This window comes from Camelina sativa, chromosome 6, assembly GCF_030686135.1.
Source record: "Camelina sativa cultivar CO46 ecotype springtype chromosome 6, ASM3068613v1".
NCBI lineage: Eukaryota > Viridiplantae > Streptophyta > Magnoliopsida > Brassicales > Brassicaceae > Camelina > Camelina sativa.
In genome coordinates this window covers 23,414,418-23,428,074 of record NC_141885.1, presented here as the reverse complement: position 1 = coordinate 23,428,074, position 13,657 = coordinate 23,414,418, and the positions used below count along the sequence as shown (strand labels likewise).

Here is a 13,657-nt window from a genome sequence, read left to right as displayed (position 1 = left end):
TATTAGATTTTACATATTATTCATATTTTTCATTGCAATTGCATATTTGTTCATAATGTTTTATGAATTTACATTATTTTTTCTATTTGTCCACGTCATGTGTAGGTGGACTTACAAACTTAAGTAATATCCAATTATAATACGCCATGTGGATAAAAGTAGATAGTATTGCTAGGTTTTGTATTTTTGAGTTTTTTTTTGTAAGAAACAGACAGAAAATTTTGTTCTAAATTAATTAAATATAGAATTAACGTTATGAATTATCTGATACTACGAATGTTATGATTTATGAAGATATCTTTTCTATAATCGTTTAGAAATTCATCTTTTTTTTTTCAATATAATTTTTTAATTTTTTTTTGCTGGAAAACGAAAACAAATTGATCGTGCATGACCGATCATGACGGAGAAACACTTGTTTGTCGTCCACAACTATCTAAGAGACAGGTGATAATTTTTTTTAATATGTTTTTATTAATCGGTAATCTCTCTCGTTGACGATTTCTCTCAATCGCAGTACCAAACGAAACCGATGATCCTAGCTTTTGTTTTCTTCTTTTGATATCAAATTATCATCGTTTAATGTTGTTGTTAATTAATCATTAGAAACTGTGTATGGATTTGAGATTTGTGAGTAGTACTGTGCGGTGTGGTAATGTAAAGTAAAAGCTATGGGAATTAGAAATAGGCTTCTTTGTGAAATATTATGTTGTTATCTTTGGTGAGCAAACGCTCACTGGAGGTAGATTCCAGGTAATTACTTTCTCAAATGATCATTTCGTAATTTTGTGATTATCATAAGTTATTTGAAGAATTTTTTTGATTGGCACTGCAGGGACGCCTATGGATTTGCCTTGAGACCTCAACACGTTAAGAGATATCAAGAATACCTTAGCATTTATACAGTTGAGTTCTTCTTGCTCATCATGCTTCATTTGCTTTCTCAGATCATTTAGTAGATGAAAAAACTTGGCATTAGAATTCATGTATGTGGTGGTATGTCAAATCAAAATGTGTATGGGGCTTGTGTGTTGTTTCTACATTCCAACTTACGAAATTGTGTACTAATGGAATAGGAGGAAGAGACAGAGAGAGCTGAGAAATGGAAGATTTTTCTTGACCGTCAAGACAGCGCCGCTGATCCTTGTTCCTCAGAAGAGGAGTTTCAGGATACATTACCGACTGATGATGACTCTGACTTTGGAGAGGAGAGTGCTTCAAAGGAGGATTCAAGAAATGACAAACATGATTCTGGTTCTTGTAAATCTGGTGGTTTAGAAGTGCAACATGTTGAAAAAGATAGTACTGAAACAGTTGGTGAGCTTTCAAAAGAGAAGGAGCTAGCTGAGGAGGCACATGTTGTTGACGAGCACCAATATTTGAGGGAGAAGAGTCTTAGAAGAAACAGTGAATCTGTAAAAGATGAGGATGAGGGATTTGAATCTGAGAAAGAGAATGAGTCTTCAGTTGAAAGTGAATCTGTGAGAGATGTGGATGAGCGATTTGAATCTGAGAAAGAGAAGGAGTCTTCAGTTAAAAGTGAATCTGTGAGAGATGTGGATGAGCGATTTGAATCTGAGAAAGAGAAGGAGTCTTCAGTTGAAAGTGAATCTGATGAAGAGAAAAAATCTCAGTCAGTAAAAGAATCCATTGATTATGTACACATTCAACAAGAGAATGAGGCAGAAAAGCTTGTGGAAGAAGCAGATAAATGTGGATTGGATGATGAAAAAGCACAAAAAGAAACAAAGTCCCGTTCAGTTATCGAATGGGCTCATATTAGACCTTGTCTTGCGTCTATTGAGGCTATGATGTGTTCTCGTGTTAAGAATGTAAAGTCTATGCAAAACAAGCAGAAGACTATAGTTGAGGACCATGCTTCATCGATACACAAATCGTTAGCTTCCATTGAAGAATCTGAACAAAACTCTGGGGAGAATGACCGTGACAGTGAGGCTTCCACAAGTAGATCCCATTCGATAAAAGAAGAAGAACATGATGCTCAGGGTAGTGTTTCTCCAGAGCCATTTTCCCCTTGGTATGAAGAACTTGAGGTACTTGTTCGTTTGGGAGTGCCAAAGGATCTCAGAGGGGAGGTAAAGGTTATACTTAACTATCTCACTGAATAAATTGACTTTTCTTGTTCTAACATTTGCATTTACAGGTCTGGCAAGCCTTTGTAGGTGTAAAAGCAAGACGAGTTGAGAGGTACTATCAGGATTTGTTGGCCCAAATAACTAACTCTGATGAAAGCTCATCTGACGTCCAAAGAAAGTGGAAAAAACAAATTGAAAAGGTTTGCTTTAGAGAAATGCTTGTTGGGATTTGGCACTCAGTCTTTTGAATCTGGAAGTTTTCTTATTGCCATCATGACCATCACTATACAGGATATACCTCGGACATTCCCAGGCCACCCTGCTTTGAATGAAAATGGTCGAGATTCCTTAAGGCGGATACTTCTAGCTTATGCTTGTCACAACCCATCCGTTGGGTACTGTCAGGTGACTTGGTCCTATAGTGCATCTCTAGTCATGTTTACTCCATTGGTGGTGGAATTTTGCATAATAGCATTATTAATTGTTACTAGGCTAAGCTAACAATGATCCTGTAAAAACTGCAGGCTATGAACTTTTTTGCTGGACTGTTGCTTCTATTGATGCCAGAGGAAAATGCATTTTGGTAGAGTGATAAAGCTTTTTTTTTTCTCTGTATTTGAAATCTGGCATATGCATTTGTCTGAGTGTCACAATGAGCTGATTTTTGCTTTACTGTATATTTTCAGGACTTTGGTTGGGATTATTGATGATTATTTTGATGGCTACTATATAGAAGAGATGATAGAATCTCAGGTAAACAGTTCATCCAAAAGGCTTTCTGATTATGTCTCCTTACAACATTTCTGTATTACCATTGTGAATCTACCTACTTCTCTTAGGTTGATCAACTAGTCTTTGAAGAGTTGATGCGAGAAAGATTTCCAAAACTCGGTTCGTTTTCTCATCTTATATTCAAGTTCCTCTTTATATATATATTTCCACCTTATACAGAGCAATGTGATCGTTTCTTCTATTCCAATAATCCTCCTGATGCAGTTAATCATCTGGATTACTTGGGAGTGCAGGTAGCTTGGATCTCTGGGCCATGGTTTCTATCTATTTTTGTCAACATTATTCCCTGGGAATGTGGTGAGAGTTATTTCAAAAAGAAGTTTCTGCATTCATGTTATGTCAAAAGGATTGAAGTTGTATTTCATCTTTGATGTGTTCTTTTTTTTGTCTCAGTTCTGCGGATGTGGGATGTGCTTCTCTTTGAAGGAAACCGTGTAGTGTTGTTTCGAACAGCATTTGCTTTAATGGAACTATATGGTATTGCTGATATAATTTTGTATGTATATCAAATGTGTGTGTTTGAAGGAAACAAGTTTCATTCACTCTATATTTCTTTAGGTCCTGCAATAGTGGCTACAAAAGATGCAGGAGATGCTATTACTTCACTACAAAGCTTCGCTAGTTCAACATTTGATAGCAGTCAACTTGTTTTGACTGCATGTATGGGTTATATGTCGACGAATGAAGCTAGACTAGAGGAGCTGAGGAAAATACATAGACCTGCGGTACTAGAGATTGTCGAGGAAAGATTACAGAAGGGTCGAGTCTGGAAGGATAAAAAAGGATTGGCTTCTAAGTTATATAGTTTTAAACATGAAGGCTCTATACTAGATGAACAAAAGCCTACTCAAAGGACTGATGGTGATGATGAATCTCGTTCGCCTAGTTGTTCTCTGATTCTTGATGGCGCAAATGTTGATTCCGAAGTAGACTCTTTACCAGATCTTCAAGAACAGGTAATTTTTTTTGTTCCATACTCTCTGTTTTATGTCCTGTTCTTTAGAGCTAGCCCATCATCTAATAATTCATGATAATCATATGCTTCATACATATACTATATCTTGTTCTTGGTAGTAAATTTCAAGGTAATATGGTTTGAGTTCATGTTCTTCTGTAGTTGACTAAGTATGAGCAGTATGCAACTCTTTTTAAATTTCACCCATAACAGTTATTGTGTAGGTGGTATGGATGAAGGTTGAACTATGCAGACTGTTGGAGGAGAAAAGATCAGCTGTGATGAGGTTATTGTTACTCTATTTCCCATTCTATTTTTCGTTATTCAAGGAGTTTAAACTTAATTGTCTTTGATACTAGTTTAATCCTAATATATATAACTCCTTCATGTAGAGCTGATGAACTAGAGGTAGCTTTGATGGAGATGGTCAAAGAAGATAACAGATTGGAATTAAGTGCAAAGGTAAATCTAGACTTCCTCAAAACAATAATGTTAATAGCTTGAGGAACTACTATCATTGATTGGTTTTACTGTATCTTGAGAACTTTGCTTCATCTCTCTTATAGTGCATTCAGTAGGACACTGTAGATTTCCAAACGTTAGGCTCTAAACGATCTTAAGTTGATGAAACATTAAAGACTGACAAATATATTTCTTGGTCAAATTGGAGTATATTTTATTTTGGAACTTAGTGGGAGGGGATTGTATCTATTGATACTGATTAAACTAAAAACTAAACCTTTAATTTTACAGATTGAAAAACTTGAAAAGGAAGTGAGAGAACTAAAACAAGTTCTTTCTGACAAGAAAGAACAAGAAACGGCAATGCTTCAGGTCTGTTTCATATATTTAGTTTTCCACAAGCGCTCTGCACTTGTCGGTGTTTTAATCTACCTTGTGACGCGTGCTTCAGGTCTTAATGAAAGTTGAACAAGACCAAAAGCTTACAGAAGATGCTCGGATAAGTGCAGAGCAGGATGCAGCTGCACAAAGATATGCAGTACATGTGCTTCAGGTGCTTTGGCCATCTCACTTTGCATCTTCAAACATTCAATCAGAGATACATCATCTTTTATCTTAGCTTGATGAAATTATTGGAAGTACAGGAAAAAAATGAGAAGCTTGCAACTCAACTAGCTCAGATGGAGAAGAAACTAGTTACAGCAGAATCAACTCTCGAAGCTACTTTGCAATATGAATCAGGTCAAAATAAAGCATTATCATCTCCAAGGTACTTCAAAAACCAGATCCTATCTTTATGTTTTATTTGGCTGCTTTGATTCTGTATAAATCTTCCAAAAACTTTGGTAACATACCAAAAACAGAATCTACCTGTTTCTATAGATACACATCACTCAGTTTTACATTTGCTATGATGTGTTTGTTATTGTACTACTGCTCAAGTCAATGCTGTTTAAGAAGATAATTCTTATATTGTTTCCTCTTCAACGTTGTATAGGTTTCCTCGTCCTGCACCGGAGAGCCCTAAAAAGAGGACAGGCTTCCTATCATTTGGGCTAGGCTGGCGTGACAGGAACAAGGTGAAGTGCTTAATGCCAATCTAGCTAATGAAATATTCTGCTTAGACTTAGCATTGTTTTTCCTCTCCATCTTTACATTTCCACAAACTTAGATGATATGTCTGATCTATCTTAACTATCAATGTAATGTTTTTTTCTTTTTTTTGTAACAGGCAAAACAGCCTGAAGAATCAAATAGTGATAACACTAGTAATGCAACATCTGAAGTCAAATCTCCATCAAAAGATAGTGTTTCAGGGCAGGAAAGCAATGTATCAAAAGAAAGCAAAACCGAAGATCTTCTAAATCCTGAGACAAGACGTTAACCGAGAAAGAGTCATAAACTGCTGAACATTTAGGTAATTTTCAAAGCTTTCTAGCATCATCATATTCACCTTCCTATGAGTTCTCTGCAACTACCCAGAGGGCGTCTGAAAAACGTATCGGTATGGTGTTCTTAGGATCTTGAAGCTGCTAAAGATATTCTCCCGTTGTCTCTCTGTCATAAGGAAGAGTTTGGGGTTTGAACTATAGATTAAGAGGCTAATGCTATTGTCAGAAAAATTTGCTTTCCTCAAGCTTTCATCTTCAGGAGCTTGATACCTGCAAAACTCCAAAACAATGAAGTAAAGGTTTGTTCAATTTTCTTGATCAGTTATAAATAGAATAGTTTAAAACTGTCACCAGAAAAAACAAAACAATCCATATTTAAGTACATTTTATATCTTTTGTAGTGGTTGGTACATTGTCTATCATATGGTCTAAGGAAAAGCTTGTGTTGGTATATGAACTGTTTAATTGATCATCGTTTTTGAAAGTTGAGTTTGGCAACAAAGAAAGCAAACATAGTAGCCAATGCAACTGGAAATGCGATGAGAACAATGGCTGTAATCATCAAACGCTCATGATGGAATCCGAAATAGTCCTCTAAGAATATTGCAACCGTCGTGGTTTCTCCGAATGCATCGATCTCTTGATGAATATCACCATACTGAGACGAGAAAAACATGTTGAGCGTCCAAGATGTCGGGGTTATATAGTATAACCATACCCACCACTTTGGTATTTGCTGCATTATACATCATCAATAAAACACTATTAAGTATCTAATAAGGTAAAAGATCAAAGATGATGATCAAAGATAAAGATCTTACTGGTCGTGGGATCAAGAATCCGGCGAAAAGGTTAAAAGTAACAAAGAAAAGCGACTGGAGAATAGCTGCGACCATGAAGTTTGGAGTGACGGAGATGAGGAACAATGCAAGGTAGTTGAAGCAGAGCAAGTTACAGAACATTGCATAGAGACTCCACAACATTTTAGAGAACGACGCGTAGAAACCAATCATAGGATATATTATGATCACAAACTCTGCGCTTTGGATGAATATGTAAGGAATCTCAGTCACAACTTGAGCTAATGCGTAGGCAAACGCAGAGTACATTCCTGCAAATCTTTCCCGGTACATAACATTACGCTCTGTCTCAAAATACTGCAACGCTGACGTGCAGTTGTTTATCCCCACGAAGAGGACTAGACCATAAATTGCCCCTAGAACTGTGAACAAACTCTGTTGAGTGTCTCTGCAGAAACATACAAAGAGAAAGTGAATTACTAAAAACAGTATAATAAATCTTGGAATTATTTCAAATGGATTATATGTAACTTACATTTTTTTCCCTTGATTCCAGAAGAGTAAACCAAAGATGAGAGAAGAGACTAAAGTGTGACCGATTCGCATCAAATTGTAAGAAGGGCTTCTCCAGTAAGACAAACACATCTTCCATAAACAAGATTTAAACTGTCCCCACCAGTTTTGTGCAAAAGTTCTCTTGAAATGCAAATCGCTTGACCCTGGATCCGGTTTGCTCAACTCTTTAACAAGCTCTGAGTTTCTCCTGTAGAAACAATAACACATAAAGCTCATTACTCATTAGTTACATCATAAAAGGAACCAAAAATCTAGCCGTAACTAAGATCTATATATACTACTCACTTGTAAAGATCTGATTCGTTGTAGATTTTTGCAAAATCAATGTTGAGTTCAGTCTCTACAGATTGTGAAGTGACCTCTAGCATCCATGTTGCTGGATTGTACTTGTCTCTAATTTTACCAACTCCAGGGATGTTCTGTTTATTTACCCCCCAACAAAACTGAAAAGATTACTAACAAAACAACCAGAATCCAGTATAATTGACTTTTGTTACTTGTGTAGAAAGGTAACCTCAAAATACTCAGTGACACAAGATGAATGTTGTCCGAGTGGTCCAGTGTAAATCATGCGACCACCTCTCTTCAGAAGAACCAACTGAACATAATAAATAAAACATATATGATATGAATACAGGAAATAAATATTGAATAAATATTCATATCATATATGTTTTATTTATTTATGCTTAAAGCTTATTAATATATGAATAAGCTTTAAGCATAAATAAATATTGAAAAAATTGACCTCGTCGAAGGCTTCAAAGATGTGGATGCTAGGCTGATGAATAGTGCAAACAATGGTTCGTCCAGTATCAACTACGTTCTTCACAGCTCTCATTACAATAGCGGCTGATCTTGCGTCCAGCCCTGTTGTCGGCTCGTCCATGAATATGATCGACGGATTCGCCACCAACTCCACCGCTACAGTCAACCGCTTCCTTTGTTCCGTTGACAATCCGCTCACTCCCGCCACTCCCACCAACGCATCTTTGATCTCTTCAAGCTCGATCGTCTCCAGAACTTGCTTCACAAATCTCTGCACGAATTTTCAGATGATTTCTTTATTTCGATTTCTAGGTCACAGTGTTGATGATGCCCTGTAGAATTAGGGCTTACGATTTTGGTTTTGGGATCGATTTCAGGAACTAGACGGAGCCAAGCTGAGTAAATTAGGGATTCTTCGACTGTGATGTTTGGTGAGTGTATATCTGTTTGCTCGCAGTAGCCTGAGACTCGTGCGAACGTTTCTTGTACTTTAAGGTAACCGCTGATTCTGATCTCTCCTTCGATGTATCCGCTTGTTTTTCTTCCGGCGAGAACGTCGAGTAATGTGGTTTTACCGGCTCCGCTGATTCCCATCAACGCCGTTAGAACTCCGGGCCTGAAAGCTCCGGTGATGTCTGAGAGAAGCTGTAACTTCTTCTCATTGTGCCCTTGACCCTTCATCTCCTGAGATTAGCAAATAGCCAGACATGTATTACTCTCTCTTTGATGGTCATTGAAGTTGAAACTGGTTTTATTATTATAATTAACCAAGAATGTACAGAAGCTTGTTACCACAGGGACATCGACGTAATAGTTCAAGTCTTGAAATGTTATGGTGAGGGGTTTAAAAGGTAAGATCATATTCCCTGTTGATCAGCGAAGGCATTGTTAGGTTGATGGAGACTGGAAAAGGAAGAGTTTGTGTGAGTAGAATAAAGAAAGACAACATATCTCACCTGAATCCTCGTTTGTCTTTATTGTGGAATCTAGTGGCTTGCTCTTCTTGACTGATGAATCTTTTGTTCCTTGCAGCTCAGAGAGCTTGTCCTGGGAAATCATGGCACGAGATGATGTGGGAGCTGTCATGTGTTAAAGAAGCTCGTCAGTTTTTTTTTTTATTGTGGGTTTGTGTTTGTGACAATCTTTGGATATACTTACATTTCAAGAAACTCAGAGCTAGAGTGAAAATGGTGTTGAAGATAACAGTGAGACCAAACAAGGCACATAATGAGACCCAATACATGTAATCATCATAGTTCAGCCCTCTGCTTTCAAGTATGGTTCTCCCCAAGGTGACATTCGTAGGTTGCATCTACAAACATAACAAGAAAACCTAATTAAGTCTTGGAGAATGAAGAGGATATTGCATGGTTATAGAGAAACAAGTAAGAGAAGAGAGAATCACTTGCTGCCACCGCGGTGCAAGAAACTCGTTTACCGAGAGCCCAATCTCAGCGTAGCTTATAGGATTTACCCAAAATCCCCATTTCAGCCACCCCGGCATATCGGCTGCACCAACCATTGTCATATGTAAATGGAACTTTCGAACAAGATTGGAAAAAAAACAATGAAGAGAGTAGAACTCTTACTATAGGGGATGGCAAACCCGGCGAATACAAAGGTGAGTAACATGACAAAGCTACCAGCTGCCAATGAAGCAACTCCTGTCTGAAATATTGCAGCTATACACCGGAACATGGAAATCGATGTGAAGTGAACAGCAAAGAGTAGAATGAACTGTCGGAAGAACCTGAAACATCGATCAAAGATCATACATTACATTTTTCTGTCATTCTCAGGCTTGGATTGTGACTAGAACAGGGAACAAGCAAGAGAGGATTGCAAAATCTCACCGGTAAGCTTCAGGAGTGTATCCGATGACATAGTAAGTGAGGCAGGTCCAAACGAGAGATTCAATGAAGGATAGAGGGACTTTTAATACAGTTGCAGGGATTGAATAAGCCCAAGCTGGATAGAAACAAAGTTGCTTCTGCTTGTAGAACACGGAAAGGCGTTGAACAGTCATAGACAGCTCTGGAATACCATCAACCAGAAGAACAACAGTTGCAAAAAAGAGGCAACTCATGTAAGAATTCCCATGAATGATATCTATGTCCATACGTGTTCGAATAAACACAGTCATTGTGAGGATTGCGGATATAACAAGCTGTGCAACAAAAACAAGAAGGATCCTTCAGAAAAAGAAGACAAAAGGAGAGAGATATCTACAGAAAGAAAGAATGTAATTAACCTGAAATGTCTTGAAGAGGTAGACGAAATAGTTTCTCTTCATGAGAAGAAACTCTCTTGAGATGCATGCTTTGAACAGCTCCCACTTTGGAAGAGAATACACATTGAATGAAAGAGCATCTTTGTGAGTTTTTGATTTATCATATTGCTTAGAGAGGGTTTCCTCAATTTTTCTTCCAGTCTCTAAGTCCTTGAATCTCCTTGACAATGTGTATACTGAGACAAAGCTATGGGGTAAGTCATGGTGCAGCCAGTACTGTCCTTGGTCCTTCCTAGATATAACCTGCAAAGCAAAAACAAGTCAGGACCATGGGAAAGAAAATTTCAATGTCAAGGAACAGAGTTTTTGGATTTTTACCTCCTGGAGAAAGTCTGCAACACCTTTCCTTTCTGGACATTGAAATCCACATGCCTCGAAGAATTTTATTACCTCGTCGCGTGGACCTTGATACACAATTTTGCCTTCAGCCATCAGCACAATATCGTCAAAGAGGTCATATGATTCTGGAGCAGGTTGTAGAAGGGAAACAAACACAGTTGCGTTGGTAATGTGAGCTAGTTGCTGAAGAGACTTGACAATCTGAAATGCCGTGGAACTGTCTAAGCCGTTTGTTATTTCATCCATGAACAGAGCTTTGGTTGGACCAACCATCATCTCAGCTGTTAAACACTGATTTTTTTAGAATCCATGCCATACCAACTAAAAGATGACTTGTTTTGGAGGATTCTTGGCTATGAACTAACTAACCTGTGGTAAGACGCTTCTTTTGCCCTCCGGATATGCCTCTTTTCATCGCATTTCCAACCAATGTTTCTGCACAAATGTCAAGCCCGAGTATCTGAAAATTTCATATAAGACACAATTAAGATGCTAGTCTAGAGGACTAGAAATCTAAACAGTATCAGAGAAAAGAGCTATACCTTCATAATGTAATCTGTTTGGAGACTTCTTTTAATTCCTTTAACTGATATTGCCTGCACAGTGAGATTACAAACGAAATTAACACCAATAGCTCAAGTTCAAAGATCAGTTTCAACAGAAGCCTCAGGAGTGAACCTTCATGTAAGCATCTATTTCTGAGTCAGGAATGATTCCACCATCCTTTTCTCTTTTATTGACCTCCATCATGATATCTGTTTCAGAAGAGAAGATATGTTTTTTTCACGAAAACCGTTTAGAGATTGTTTCGAAAAGAGCCTGAAGATATCTACCTGTTCGGCTACCGACACCTTGACAACGAGCTGAGAAGTCGATTGTTTCCCTCACAGTCATCTCTGCAATGTGAAGATCATGTTGACTTATATACGCTGATGTTTTCTGAGGAACAACTTCGTACAGTCCGTGTCCATTGTAAGAGATTTCACCAGAAATCTATTGAAGATAAAGGAGACATGAGTTCACACATCTGCAGCAAAAGCATTCAAAAGAGAGGAACAAAGATCTGAAACCTTTAGATTCTTTTCCAAGTTTCCAGACAAGGCCTTAAGAAAAGTAGTTTTGCCACATCCAGGAGGACCAAGCAACAATGTTAACCTTGAGAAACAAGAAGAGACATTAGTTAAGTGCATTACACGATTCTTATCAAAAGAAAGCTCCTCCTGCAACTAACCTTCCCGGTTTAATGATGCCGCTAACATCATGAAGTAAGTTTATCTTGGCTTCACGTGTTCTTACACCACTCAGCTTCATCAAGTCCTGAAGAAAAAAAATATTAGAATGCGATTTTATCCCAGCCACTACAAAATTTAAACTCCACATTACATTCTTGAGTATACTCACTAAGAAAACACGCTTCAAGGAGTTCCATAAAGTTGGAAGTGCCTTCCCTTCAACGACTTCACATTCTGCTTCCACACCTAAATGCTCATACCTCACCTCTATGCTTGGAAACTCCACACCGACCCTGCAGGTTTCTTAAGCTCAAGAATCACACTTTCAAGAAGCAGATTCACAATCATATATATATATATATATTTCACCTGTCCATCCTTTTTCTGATTTTCATGAGCAGCTTGAGATTATCATTCTCAATGTGTTTGATGAGCTTCTCAATCATCAGATGACGTTCCATGGCTCCAAGCTTGGTGACATCAACGACCTTTTTCCCTTTCTCCGCAGCCACACCATGGTTGTCCACCAGAGATGATCGCAGCCGTTTAAAAGTGGGCAATCTCTGGATCTCACCCCATTGAAGAGCATGCTCTGCCTCATCATCAACACCATTTTCAAGCTCATTTCTTGAAGAACTGCTCCTGGAACAAGATCCGTTGCTTATTCCAATCTCTGCAAGCTCCATTCTCATTGACGTTTGCTCTGTTTCTCCACTTCAGCGAGCCCCTAAAGGCTAAAGTTCTATGGTGAGATGCTCACAAGTCAATTATGGGATAGATGCATTTGACTCGTTCTTCTTATGTACGTGTATAATATAAATATACGAATATGTAAAGTGTGTTTTTTAAAAATTGTTAGGTGGTGGAAGAAAGGATTGTAACATTCTAACTGTCAAAATTCAACACAACATAATTGTGTTGTTTTTGGGATCTTTTAAAGATTTCTATAACAACAATCAACAAATTCGATCTAAATTAAAATAAAGAAGAACTCGAGTTGTTAAAGTAGCAAATGACAGTAGAAATCAACCAATAAAGTAAAAATTATATTTAAAAAGTAGACTAACCGAGTAATTGCCTAATTAAACTTTGTGACTTAATGGAGAAAAATGATAATTACTACTATTATAATGTGTACCCACATTTTTTAATCAGCAGAAGCAACATAATTAAACAGGTACAAAGTAGATTACAATTCACACTTAAAGGTAAGTGAGATGTGACTGCGCGGATTAGTCTAATTAAGAAAGGTATATGATGTGTTTCTCTTGTAATTGTTATCAAATTCTAGTTTCCTTTGGATAGACAGCCTTTCTTGACTCAAAAAAAAAAAAAAAAAAAAAAAACTATCAAAGTGTCTTTCTTAGCTAAGCTGGTCTCTCTGATAGAGTGGGCGCACGGGTTTGATAAAATTTTATCAAGATTTAGAGTTAAAAAAGTTAATAGTAAGCCACAGTATCAATAATTATATAAATTTCATGCTTTTTGGCTTGTCGCTAATTATACGCTCCTTTGTAATAATTTAAAAGTCACTAAAAGACGCACGTCGAAGCCAATATATATATATATATATGGCTAAATTGATGCGTTGTTTGCTCGATAGTAATATAGAATTAGTGCTAATAAGAAATGATATTATGATGGATGGTGAGACAAAGCAAAAGCAAAAGAAGATGATAATTTGTATGTATGGTCATCAATTATAAAGAAGAAGAAAGTATTGTTCCTAACTTCGTATCTAAGAATAATAGTATTTTTTTAAAAACTTATAAATCAGGTTGGTGGTGGACATTTTGAGAACTTATTCAATCCAACGTATGATGATGATGGATGATTAAAACAAGAATAAAACTGTCCAGACTCCAGACGAAGAGCTCTTTAAATTAGCAAAAAGGAGCTTTCAAACTTTACGCTAAACCTAAACTAGTCGTATCTTAACACAACTACTGTATATTA

The 13,657-nt window shown here is 37.2% G+C and overlaps 2 protein-coding genes across 12 annotated transcripts; one reads left to right on the top strand and one right to left on the bottom strand.

The window, feature by feature from the left end:
* Nucleotides 1–209: 209 nt before the first annotated feature.
* On the top strand, nucleotides 210–6,147 carry LOC104792515 (uncharacterized). 10 transcript variants are annotated; one of them, XR_015559811.1, is made up of 19 exons: nucleotides 210–447; nucleotides 836–905; nucleotides 1,077–2,096; nucleotides 2,165–2,296; nucleotides 2,388–2,501; nucleotides 2,621–2,679; nucleotides 2,783–2,849; nucleotides 2,936–2,987; nucleotides 3,122–3,185; nucleotides 3,282–3,365; nucleotides 3,447–3,844; nucleotides 4,068–4,129; nucleotides 4,236–4,305; nucleotides 4,597–4,677; nucleotides 4,757–4,858; nucleotides 4,950–5,074; nucleotides 5,303–5,384; nucleotides 5,537–5,722; nucleotides 5,825–6,147. XR_015559811.1 is itself a non-coding variant. In XM_019246958.2 (19 exons), the coding sequence occupies exons 1-18, from the start codon at nucleotides 401–403 to the stop codon at nucleotides 5,687–5,689; spliced, it is 2,811 nt and encodes a 936-aa protein (XP_019102503.2). In that variant the 5' UTR covers nucleotides 229–400; the 3' UTR covers nucleotides 5,690–5,722; nucleotides 5,825–6,147. The 10 variants fall into 10 exon arrangements, 4 of the variants coding, with proteins under 4 accessions (XP_019102503.2, XP_087310678.1, XP_087310679.1 ...); XM_019246958.2 differs by having other exon boundaries at nucleotides 229–447; nucleotides 3,093–3,185; XR_015559808.1 differs by having other exon boundaries at nucleotides 270–753; nucleotides 3,093–3,185; nucleotides 4,057–4,129.
* Nucleotides 6,069–13,047, bottom strand: LOC104792516 (ABC transporter G family member 33). Of its 2 annotated transcripts, none has more exons than XM_087454551.1 (23): nucleotides 12,071–13,047; nucleotides 11,871–11,994; nucleotides 11,701–11,786; nucleotides 11,540–11,624; nucleotides 11,303–11,462; nucleotides 11,148–11,224; nucleotides 11,012–11,065; nucleotides 10,839–10,904; nucleotides 10,449–10,750; nucleotides 10,092–10,373; nucleotides 9,694–10,007; nucleotides 9,430–9,590; nucleotides 9,246–9,349; nucleotides 8,999–9,152; nucleotides 8,797–8,919; nucleotides 8,633–8,706; nucleotides 8,192–8,524; nucleotides 7,821–8,111; nucleotides 7,587–7,670; nucleotides 7,358–7,491; nucleotides 7,032–7,259; nucleotides 6,518–6,944; nucleotides 6,069–6,432 (listed from the first exon to the last, which is right to left on the bottom strand). In XM_087454551.1, exons 8-23 carry the CDS (start codon nucleotides 10,882–10,884, stop codon nucleotides 6,166–6,168), a joined length of 3,324 nt encoding a protein of 1,107 aa, XP_087310677.1. In that variant the 5' UTR covers nucleotides 10,885–10,904; nucleotides 11,012–11,065; nucleotides 11,148–11,224; nucleotides 11,303–11,462; nucleotides 11,540–11,624; nucleotides 11,701–11,786; nucleotides 11,871–11,994; nucleotides 12,071–13,047; the 3' UTR covers nucleotides 6,069–6,165. The 2 variants fall into 2 exon arrangements, with proteins under 2 accessions (XP_087310677.1, XP_087310676.1); XM_087454550.1 differs by having other exon boundaries at nucleotides 10,839–10,929; nucleotides 12,071–12,610.
* Between the last annotated feature and the right edge of the window lie 610 nt (nucleotides 13,048–13,657).